The following is an 11538-nucleotide window of genomic DNA, read 5'->3' as shown; positions in this document are numbered from 1 at the left end:
TTTTTTTTTTTAAATTAAAGAGGAAAGTTTGAACTTTATGTCGCTGCATACGGCATTCCCTAAAAAAATTTTACAAAGTCCGTACGTTTCGTTAAACTTTGCAATTTTCAATGTGACAAACACACCCTCATATTTTTGAGAGTTACAATGGCAAGGGTGCATCAATCTTAAAATCTGACTACAGCGTCTTAAAGAAGAGATTTCAAGCTTTAATTTAAAAAAAAACCGTTATCCTACGATAATTTTTCGCAAAGTTATCGTTAGTCAAAATTGACCAATTTTTGCCCATAATTTTTCTATGCCATAATTTTTTTGAGCAGTGTATAAATTGTTTTAATAAAGACATTTAATTTTATGATTAATTAGGATGTAATTACTTTTTATCAAATATATACAGGGTGTCTCAGAAAATGTTACTGAAACACAGTGGGGACATAGATTGGATCAAGGGGAACAAAACAGTTTTGTACCATTTTGCAGTTGACGCAATATTTAACGAGATATTAACGTTTAAAGATAGGCGAATACGAGCATCCGACCAGCCTACTGATCATGTACTGCTGCCGGCAGGACGGCCTGTATATACATATATGTTATCAGATGTTTATGTTAAGAATATGAAAGAAAAACTTTTTTATCCTTTTATTTCTATTACAATAAATAATGAGTATATTTATAATGAGTATAATAATAGTACATATTTATAATTTGCAATATTTAAGAAATAAAAATTATAACTTGCAAATGTATATTATTTGCTTATATAGAACAATATAAAATAACGTCTAATGAAGAAGAATTTTTTATAACAGAACGATTAACGAATGTAAAAGGATAATTACTATAAAAATGTTCAGATATTTCAGTAAAAATAATCTTTTTGTTTATTGTAGCGTATATATAGGTTAAAAATATACAATAATTTCTCAATGGTTCAATATTATTTTTATGTAATTCAATAGTGATTTTTTACATTTAATAAAAAATTTATGTAAATAAAACAACTGATATACATATATATTTAGGTTAACCATGTAATAATCCGCTTAAAAAGAATAAAGTAAAGAATTATTAAAAAAGACTTACGGAGTTCAAATTCTCTAGCTGAGCACAATGCAAATATTGCACTGAATACACCGACCACGCAGAGCAACATATTCTCTGTCTAGTGTACCGGCGAATAATATGGTTAATTCTGGAATTTTACATGAATTTAATTCTCAAGAGAAATCGTATTAAGATCGAATGATAATGACTCTTGTAGATATTAATAAATAAAAATGTTAATTTCAGAGATTAGATTTTAATTTTTTTTATGCAAATGTTTCTATGCTATTTATATATAATCGTTGGATTTTAGATTATTGATGTGTGTGTATATCTATATACGCGCGCGCGCGTGTATAAGAAGAGGAAACACTTTTTAATAACTAACTTGCAGTGAACATTTATTTTATAGAATACATATTTTGTTATGTAATTTTATAATTTATGTGCCGTATTCTTAATATTAACAAACAAAATAGAGTTATATAATTCTTTTTATATACAAAAATTTATAATTTTTGTATATACAAATATTTATAATTTTCAATATAAAGGTATACAAATTATTATAAAGAGAAATAGCAAATTTTATCAGTTGAGAAGTGATACAAAAATAAAATAAGATTTACTAACAAATTTGTAAGTTTAAATCCTTCATAATTTTCGTATTATAGGATTTAGTTAAATCCTAAATTTTTAATCATCATAAATATTAATTCTTTTATAGCTTATTTTATTATTTTTTATTTCTACTGTTATTTTAGATTAAAAAATGAAATAAGCATTAACAATCAAAATTTTGTTTTGTTAACTACCAATTGTCGATCTTGTAATTGTTTATACTTAAAGAATATTAAGGATTAATAATGTATAAAAGAAAAGAGAATAGTTCTTAACACTATTTATGTGCCTTCTCAAGTAATAAAAAATTCAAATTTTTAGAATTTAATCCTTTGAAAAAGCTAAATTTTTATTTTATCTTTGAATTTAACTCTTACACTGTTAAATTTTATAGGATCAAATTAACTTAATGTGAGTCGCCATTACTCCTACTCAATAATATTGTTATTTTTTACTAAAACAATGATTATATTTGACATCATACAGTATCAATTTAACATTATATAGGGTCAAATTTAATTATCATTTTAGTAAAAAATAACGATATATTTAGTAGGAGCAGTAGCGACTCACATTAGGTTAAATTTGACACTGTAGATTTAAGGGGATCCTAAAGACGTCTGTATTACCGACTTAAATACGTATAATTTTTGCATAACACGAATACTCTTTTTTTCTTTCACGGATTCGAACATCCTTTTCCAGGATTGAAATATACGCATTAATACGTTTGTGAAGTGGAGCCTACGCTGAGAATGATCAAAAATTTCGAAATCAATATATTTTTTACCATTTTCTTGGTGTAACATGGCGTCTCAGCTGTCAAATCGTGAAAACATTTGTTTGATATGAAAGCTTTGCAACCCGAACGTACGAAATAATAGTTCCCAAACACGTAACTTACACGAACATACAACGTCGAGTTCTTAGAATTAGATTTAGACGCTTTATCGCGACGAATTCGTTGTACGAAAATTGACACGTATGTGTGACTGTGTGTATCATAGGCTATGTGAGATATTGCTGTGGTAGTATAAAAAGACATGTCGATGTGCCGCGCGAGGTGCGACATCTAGCGATTTCGTCGGAGTTCGAGCTTTGTTTTAGAATCCCCTTAACAGTGTACGATATATAGTAGTATAATAGTTTCTTATCAAAACAGTATCATTTATTATTGCGTGCATATATGAATTAGATAGGCAAAAAAATCATTAACTTCATTATATTCTCGCTACACCTGTAATCAAAACTTTGATCGATGATGTGAATAAGAGCTAATTGTGAGAATAAGTTACAATATTTTCAATTTTTTTTTTAATTAAAAGAGAATATTTTTTCGGAAATATGATATTGATTATAATCTAGGAATACGAAAAACAGGTGAGGAATAATTTTGCGTTCCAATTAATACTTTAAGTCATTCGTTTATTTTGCTCATAAACAATAGTTGAAAAACAAGGTTAACTTACAGAGTTTTAGAGAATTAGCCTATATACCTTTGCACTTATAACGCTAAACGTGTTTTTAATTTTATAAATAATTTGCACTCTAATGATGTGAAATAAATGTATAAATTTTATGGAAACATTTTTGAGAAGGAAACTTTTGCGAATAACCTATTGGCTAAATCAATAAAAAACTTTTCCCATTCTTTGGCCATGATTGGTATTACTGCTCGATGAATCGCAGGCCAGAATTCATTTACAAAATTTATGACAAGATCAGCTGAAAATAAGAGTAATTATATAACAACGTATTTCAGGATAAAACACAAATTAGGAAAATATATAAATAAAATTACAATATATAAGTGCAATTGTAGTTACATAAATAATTATTTTTACTATGTGATGTTATATTTAGAAAAATAGCAATAACAAATGAAAACGTTGCAATAAAGGACGATAAAATGTGATTCTAATTTGTAAAATAACATATATATACTTTTAAGTTTTATTTTTTAAATCAGTAATTATCTTTATCTCATTATTATGATTTATATAACATAATAAACGCATCGTAAAAAGTTTTCTAAATAAATTTCGAATATTTAGAAGATATTTCTGAAGAATTTTTTAAATCATCTTAATAAAGTTAACACATATCAATTTAATTTCTGAATTATACTGATATTTGAATTTAACAATTATTCCACAATGGTAAATAACACTAGCTTAGATTACGTTGACACTGATAGAGTTTTGTATTATAAGAGAATTAATAAATAAATAAATTTTCTCATATATGTATAAGATCTATTTCCAATTACTAAGTCTATTAATAAATCCACAAATATGATTAGCTATAGGTGCTTCAACAAGCTTAAATTTATCAAAGTTCATAAAGAAAAAAACCAACATGATAAAAATAATAACGAACAATCATATTCACCCCTAAGTCACGTTTGCCTAGCTGGCCCCCCCACTTAACAAAATCATAATGAAAAAATTATGGAATAATGCTCTATTTATGCGCTATATACCTATATCAGCAAAGAAAAATTTTTGCGCTCATTCCGTTCGAATGCGAGCATTCGTGAGGAAACGTTGAGCAAAAGAATGCAGAAAAAAATATTCGAATTTTTAATATGTTAAATTTTGTATAACTTTTGAACTAAGGGTGAACAAACTAAAATTCGGACGGAGCAATCGTGAACGAACGATGAGCAAACGAATGCAAAAAAAAATATTCGATTTTTTAATATTGGGGGGCTTGTGTGAAGTTGGCCTCCCAAAATTTAAATTTCGTATAACTTTTGAACTAAGGGTGAGCAAACCAAAATTCCGATGGAGCAATCGTGAGCAAACGATGAGCAAACGAATGCAAAAAAAAATATTCAGTTTTTTATATTGGGGGGCCTGCATGAATTTGGCCCCCCAAAATTTAAATTTCGTATAACTTTTGAACTAAGAGTGAGCAAACGAAAATTCCGACGGAGCAATTGTGAGCAAACGATGAGCAAACGAATGCAAAAAAAATATTCGATTTCACTATTCGAAAACACTAACAGAACGAATCCAACACAACCTGTGAGCTCGGGCGGCAAGTGTCTTCTTCTGGTCAGGTTGATATTCAAATGAAACATCACCTGGCAGAAGGTGTACGAAGATTTTCTCCTTTAACGTAAAACCAAAAAAAGGAAGCAATATGTTCCATGGTAACATTAGCGTTCGATAATAAATAATTGTATTATAAAATTGTTTATGGTATTTAACTAAAGAATTCCATCCGCCATATTGATTCAACCACTTTGAATTTTCAAATTTTCAAACGTCCATAACGATTCTGTCATTTTTCTTATTCAAACATTTTGAATCTAGATTCGTAATATTATATTTCATAATGTCTAAAAAAGAGAGTATAATGGAGAACCGCGCGCGTAGCGCGCGCAGGGGATGTGCTAGTTTCTTTAAAAATCAAAGTTACAAATTTTAGTTACAAAACTGTTTACTGGATTATTTTCTTTTTCTGGTGCAGAAAGTAATTTTCATAAATTTTCTAAACATTTTTTCCAATATTTGCATATTAAAATAATTTAGTAGATACGTGTAAATTTTTACAAAATTTTTCGAGCACTTTAAGAGCCTTAAAATCGAGTCGGACACGAATGACCCATGTGAGTCGTCCGACTCACACTTATTTTCGGTAAAGGTACCGAAAATAAGTGATGTTCCAGAGTTAATATTGTATTTCTGCGTTTTAACACTGAAGAAGGCTTTGTAAGCCAAAATGTTTATGTAGAATATTATTTAGTATTTATATTCTTATGTTAATTATATTAATTTAAAGTTATTCTAATTATAAGTTCGAAATAAGACACGATATTGTTTAATTAAAAAATATTTTTGTATGATCGTTTTTACTCTAATTTTAACAATTATTTATAATATAATTTCTAACCGTACGTATGTACAAATTATGTATTATTAGTATTTAATTAATTATTCAAAATAATTAAACTGACAAATGTTTAGTTAGAATAATTAATTAAATACTAATAATTCATAATTTGTACATACATATGATTAAAAATAATATTATAAAGATATATGTAACTCGTAAATTAAAATATCTGTATAATTCAGAAATTAAATTAAATTGTTGATGTATGTCAACTTTAGTCAGAAAATTTTTTTTAGAAGTCTTCTATATATCGAAAATATAGTTAAGTAAGGAGGTGTATATAATACCTATTGTTAAACAGTAAATTATGTGTGAGTTTTTATTTAAATAATTCAAATCCTACTGAACGAAATAACAACGAATGCAAGTATATTTGAATCAATTTAATACTTACATAACGCTTTGTTGCTTTCGGAAAAATCTTTATAATATATTTTAAACTTTCCAATTAACGGGGTAATATAGAATTTTTCAACAACCCATGTATCGTTTACTACATGTCCTGCTATTTCCCATGATGCTCTGACATCATTCATGGTTATATTAAAATTACCTATTATATAAATTATTTTAATGATGGAAATAGAGAGTATTTGTCCATATTACAACAATAATTTAAAAAAGTCATGATTATTTCTTTAAAACATACTACATATACATGTATATATTTGTATGTAGAACAATAATTTCACTAATTTTACGTCAAAGATGAATTTATGTGTTCAATATACATATAACATTTCTATATACGTAAAATCGTTAAATTTAATCGAATCTATTAAAGCTATAATAAATAGTTACAGGGTTGGCAAGTAACTTGTTACTTGTAACGTCGTCGTTACTTTGTTGATCGTTACCTTATAATAATTGTTACGTTATTTAACGATTTGGTAATGATATGGTGAATTTTTTATAACAGTAATGCTAACATCAGAGTTAGAAAAGTCAATCGTTATTGGTAACGGATTGAAAAAGTCATTCGTTACTGAAAAAAATAACTCCTAATTTGTAATACTCGTTATTTGTAACGAGTAATATTATTATTTTTTTCAGTAAGTAGCTCGTAATGGTGAGAAATTACTTTTTAAAGTGACTTTTCTAACCTTAGCACAACCTTAGCGTTAGTTAGCGTTACCATTATAAAAAATTGCAACATTGTCATCAAATTTTTTACTATAAAAAGTCACTCCAAAGTAACTGAAAAGTAACGTTTGCCAACCTTGAATAATTATAATTGTCAGATTATACTAAAACTTTACTAATTTCTAATGGAAAATGTAATTTTATAGACAGACTGTATGCAGTTGATCTTTAATTATCATAGAAATACATCAAAAATAAATTATATTTCTTTGTTTATGTAAATTATATAAAACTTATTATCTTACCTTCATTAGCAACTCTGAATACACTTACAGAACCATTTACTTTCGCAGTACCTTTTATAAATAGTTCTGGCATTTGTACATCAAGGTCCAAACGGAAAACATCATGAGACAGAAACTGCGTTCTTGCATTAAAAATACGAGCTTTTGATAAACCGATGCAAGTGATATTTGACATAATTAATTCTCCTCGTATCTCGCCAGAATTAAGCATAACTTTACCGTATTCGTAAAATAATGGGTCTATAGGTGGAAAGTCAAATTCTGGGAGTCCTATCAAAATAATAAAGTTAATATTAATATTTGTATCTTGAATTAATTTAGTTAAAAAGATTTCTATTCTTTATTTCAAAGAAAATTTAAGACTCCTAACCCTTCTGGGTCAATGACCCAAGCATCATCTTTCACGCTAGATTTTAGAACCTTCTTGGCATCAGAAGGACGTGCATCTACCATCGACTGAAAGTTCAAAGTTTCAACTATCGATAGAGATGTTTAGCTTTTTAATCGGACCGTTAGTATTGGTCTAGCAGTCATTCGCGCATAAAGCGTTTTTTTCTCGGGTTAGAATGTCAGCAAGTGTGACCAATAAGTCTTTTGTTAAAAAAATTTATAATTTATAGTTTTGCATTAAATTGCAAAAATAAGCAAATTGTGAAAAAAACAATGAATAAAGAATGACCATCGTGTCTACGACTCATATGAGTCTTACAATATTATAATATTATCTTACAATATTATACATATACGCTGAATGCGCTACACTTACCTATACACTAAAGCAAGATTCGCTACAGGTTAGGAACACAAATTTGCTTCTATTACATGTAACGGAAGAAAATTTCTGTTTTTTTAACAGTGTATGTTAATTAAACCGTTAAATGAATAAATCAAATAAGTAAAGAAAAGATTGATATGATTAAACTTGGCATAATAGTATTTATATGTCAACTCTAAATACATTTTTTATATATATACACTGCGCGCCATTTACTGTAGGACTTGTAGCGCTAAAATAGTAAGTTTTGTTTTTTTAATTGCTTTAAAAAAGACTTGAAATTTTATGAATTTATGTAAATCAGTTCACTATTCATATTGATTTATAGGTTTAGAAGCTTTTTTTACACCAGAATAATATAATTATATATATATATAAAGAAATAAATATAGTTTACTTAGAAAATCTGTAAATTAGACCAATGAGAGCTTATAAATGGCTGGTATACCTTCAATAAATAGTGGCCATGCTTTTTCGATAGCTCGTTTTAAACAGGCGGAATTATCAGCTGCATCCTGCTTGCAGGTAGGTACAGCTAATTGGAAATAGAAATAGAGTAAATTAGAGTACGAGTAAAATGATAAAAACACAGCAGTCGTTTTAACAATATAATATATTTCAAAATATGTTGTTAAAGAATAATAATTCTTTTTTAAGCATAATGTATGATGATGTGTATTTGCAGATATTTACGTTTCAAGTACAAAGAGAAAATTCTTTTCCAATCTTTTTTTAAAATATTAAATATAATTTTTCTTTTATAATTGGGGGTACTTTTGGCTCATGTATGTAAAAATTATTATCGCGATTATAAATGAGAACACTACTCGCTCAACGAAAGCACGAAATAAATGTCTAATAAAAGGAAGTGACACTGTCGTATAATGGAACAATTAATGAATACAGAAGAGTATCTAATTATTTTATGAGCATTTAGATATTTCAATACAACTGAACTATCTAAAATAAGGCTCGCAAGAATGTATTAAATGTAATAATAAAAAGCTAGCCCGTCAAAGCCGACATCAATTAATCGGATGCACAATTTATTTATTTGTGAATTTAACAAAATATCTCATAAAAATAGACGTTTTGACCCTTATGTTTGGGTCCTTATTAATATAAAATCAAACCTGATTACATCATACTCTTGACTCCAACGTAGGAATCCGTGATAATTTGATTTATTCTTCTTTATCCAATTGCCAAAAAAGCTATGCAACAAATGTATTTATCAATATTGTACATCTTACCAGCATTACATAGTTAATACAATTTAATAATTGATAAATATAACTTTCAATTAACATGCACTAAACGAAACTTGAAATTGGCGTATAAAGTTATCAAATTAAGTAAAAATCATATCGTTTACATCAATTATTAAATGAAGCATTTACAACAAGACATGAAATGTGAAAAAAAGAGAAAAAGAAATCAAATATATAAAGTCAAGCATAGAAATATAGTACATACAACTTCGAATATAAAGTTACATCCATTAAGTCAAATATATTGAATACTAATTAAAACATTGATTTATCAAATGGTATAACTTCCGAATGAAGAATTGAAAAAGAATTGTACAATAATATGAACTTACATAAAGTGAAGACGAAGTCCGATACGTTATATTACAAAGGTGGAAGCACATCGTTCATCAAATTGTCAGATTTACTGTATAGTCAATTCATAAGACAAATGGAAAACACCGATTAGATAAATACTTTAATACTAAACTAAGATTATTTTTAATTTTTTTATTTTAAATAACTTACACATGTAGACATATCTTAGAAAATTATCTGACAAAACGGTCTTGTGGTGACGACAGTCAGAGACAAAATGTGAGTCAAACAATAAAGTCAAGTATTATTAAAATAACAATAAATATAAAATTAAGACAAGAACGGTACCGCTTCAATCTTCCGTAAACAAATCTAAACATAGTGGATTCAAGAGTATGATGTAATCGGATTTGACTTTATATTGATAAGGATCCAAACATAAGGGTTGAAACGTCTATTTTTATAAGATATTTTGTTAAATTCACAAGTAAATAAATTGTGCATCCGATTAACTGATGTCGGCTCTGACGGGCTAGCTTTTTATTATTATATTCAATACAACTGATTGTGACAATCGGTTCTGCATTAAAATATTTTTTCATTTGTGTTCCTGATAAAAAATTTATACATGTTTATGAATATTTATGTATGTTTATACATATTTATACATATTCATGCATAAAAAATTTGTTACCAAGTTTTATCTTAATAATATATCATATATCTGTTTAAGTTATTCTTTTGTACTAATTCTGTGTAGATTTTGTTCAACAAACTTTTTATTCGAATAAAATGTTCAATTGAAATGAAGCATAGATCTATACACAATAATATTATTAAAAAGGTTATAATAAAAAATTCTTAAAATATACTTACGAAGCGTATATTCTCCAGTTACGGAAAATCCAAATGTTGCGACACAACAAATTGCACTAAGCGCGTAAAATAACATGTTCTTTATTTAGTTCTTTATTTCTGTGAATAGTTCGATCGATTAAAGATGCTGACTTTTATAAATCTTCGCAAGAGTAGGTATATTAGGTCAGTTCTAGAGTGGTACGTATACGTAAACGCGATATGTATGTGTGCGAGCGTGCGTGCGTGCGTGTGCGTGCGTGCGTGTGAGTATGTGTGTGTGAGAGGGGTCCGAGAGTGGAAGAAGTACGATGATAGACTTAGGATTCGAGGGAGGGGAGCTGTCATTACGGGTCGCGGGGGCCTGACGTCACTTGGCGAGGAGACCGCGGGAGGGAGTGTTGTTACCAAGGCCCGCGGTAGAGGGAGACAGAGCTCGCGATGTTATTCTCTCTCTTCCACCCATTATAACATGTTTTTTCCTTCCAACTCGTTACGGCTCTATACTTACTATCTAACTCATGCTCTCTCTTTTTCTCCCCGCAGTCCCATGTCTACCACATTATTCGCGCTTTCTCTTCTTCCCGTTATGTTTTCTCCCACGTTCTCTTTTCTTCTTGCTCACAATTTTATTAAATAAATATGGTATTTGTTTTACGATTTTTTAATGATATGACTTAGCAATAATTTTAATTTAGCAACTAATTATAATAATATTTTTAGTAATGTAATACAAATAGCTGAGCGTTCCTAATCATCAAACCATTTTAAACTATTACTGAGTAGCTATCGAACACTTATTGTACTACATCGTATTACTGAACAGCTATCATATTACGAATTAATGCTAACTATAGAGAAAGAAAATTTGTTTCCGCTCGCTATAAGGAGAAACAGGAATGTGCAGATTTCAAAGTTACGTTACAAGCAGATGATGTCATAGAAGGGAGCGAAAAAAATATTTTAGGATTGCGGAGGAAACCCAGAAAAAAAAGAAATAGAGATTAAAATTATAATTTCTTATTATTCAATTCTTATCTTAATAATTTGATTAACTTATTTGAGGAAAAATTGCGCGCCCTCTTATCATATATAATTCTAAACCGCTGAACAGAGACAGGGAAAAAGGAGACTGAAAATAATTTAAAAAATTCAGTAATTTATTTAAGTGTCATATTATACATTTTTTTACAAAAGTTAATTTATTTCTTACTTTAAATGTAACGTAGTGTATACAGTTTCGTCTGATGCGCATACTACTAATTCATACTCCATGATTGAAGTTTCATGATAAACTTCACTCACTTTTTTTACAAAATTTACTTTTCTATCGTTTAACTCATTTATAGAAGTTTCCAGTTTTTATTATATTTAGTATCTC

At 28.2% G+C, this 11538-nt stretch overlaps 2 protein-coding genes across 2 annotated transcripts in view; both read right to left on the bottom strand.

Moving 5' to 3' along the window:
* The window catches only part of LOC108770529 (protein takeout-like), a 6422-nt gene extending 5257 nt beyond the window's left edge, over positions 1-1165 (bottom strand). Inside the window, exon 1 of the mRNA XM_018522164.1 lies at positions 1087-1165. Within this exon, the coding sequence (XP_018377666.1) occupies positions 1087-1156 (70 nt within the window). The 5' untranslated portion in view covers positions 1157-1165. The remainder of the gene's footprint in view (positions 1-1086) is intronic.
* Positions 1166-3160: 1995 nt separating this feature from the next.
* On the bottom strand, positions 3161-10280 carry LOC108770612 (uncharacterized). Its single transcript, XM_018522291.1, has 5 exons — positions 10179-10280; positions 8183-8269; positions 6960-7229; positions 5966-6124; positions 3161-3393 (listed from the first exon to the last, which is right to left on the bottom strand). Exons 1-5 carry the CDS (start codon positions 10252-10254, stop codon positions 3245-3247), a joined length of 741 nt encoding a protein of 246 aa, XP_018377793.1. The 5' UTR covers positions 10255-10280; the 3' UTR covers positions 3161-3244.
* Positions 10281-11538: the final 1258 nt, after the last annotated feature.

This window comes from Trachymyrmex cornetzi, unplaced genomic scaffold (assembly GCF_001594075.2).
Source record: "Trachymyrmex cornetzi isolate Tcor2-1 unplaced genomic scaffold, Tcor1.1 scaffold129, whole genome shotgun sequence".
In the NCBI taxonomy this organism is placed as follows: Eukaryota; Metazoa; Arthropoda; class Insecta; order Hymenoptera; family Formicidae; genus Trachymyrmex; species Trachymyrmex cornetzi.
Note: the sequence above shows the minus strand (reverse complement) of the source record. Positions and strands in the feature narration are given on the sequence as shown.

What these genes read in the sequence shown, in the direction of transcription:
- LOC108770612 (XM_018522291.1), bottom strand. Translation starts at nt 10,254, where the DNA reads ATGTTATTTTACGCGCTTAGTGCAATTTGTTGTGTCGCAACATTTGGA. An exon ending in ATTCAGAGTTGCTAATGAAG is followed by an intron (nt 6,125 to 6,959) that starts GTAAGATAATAA and finishes TTTATATAATAG; the next exon opens with GTAATTTTAATATAACCATG. An exon ending in CGAAAGCAACAAAGCGTTAT is followed by an intron (nt 3,394 to 5,965) that starts GTAAGTATTAAA and finishes TCTTATTTTCAG; the next exon opens with CTGATCTTGTCATAAATTTT.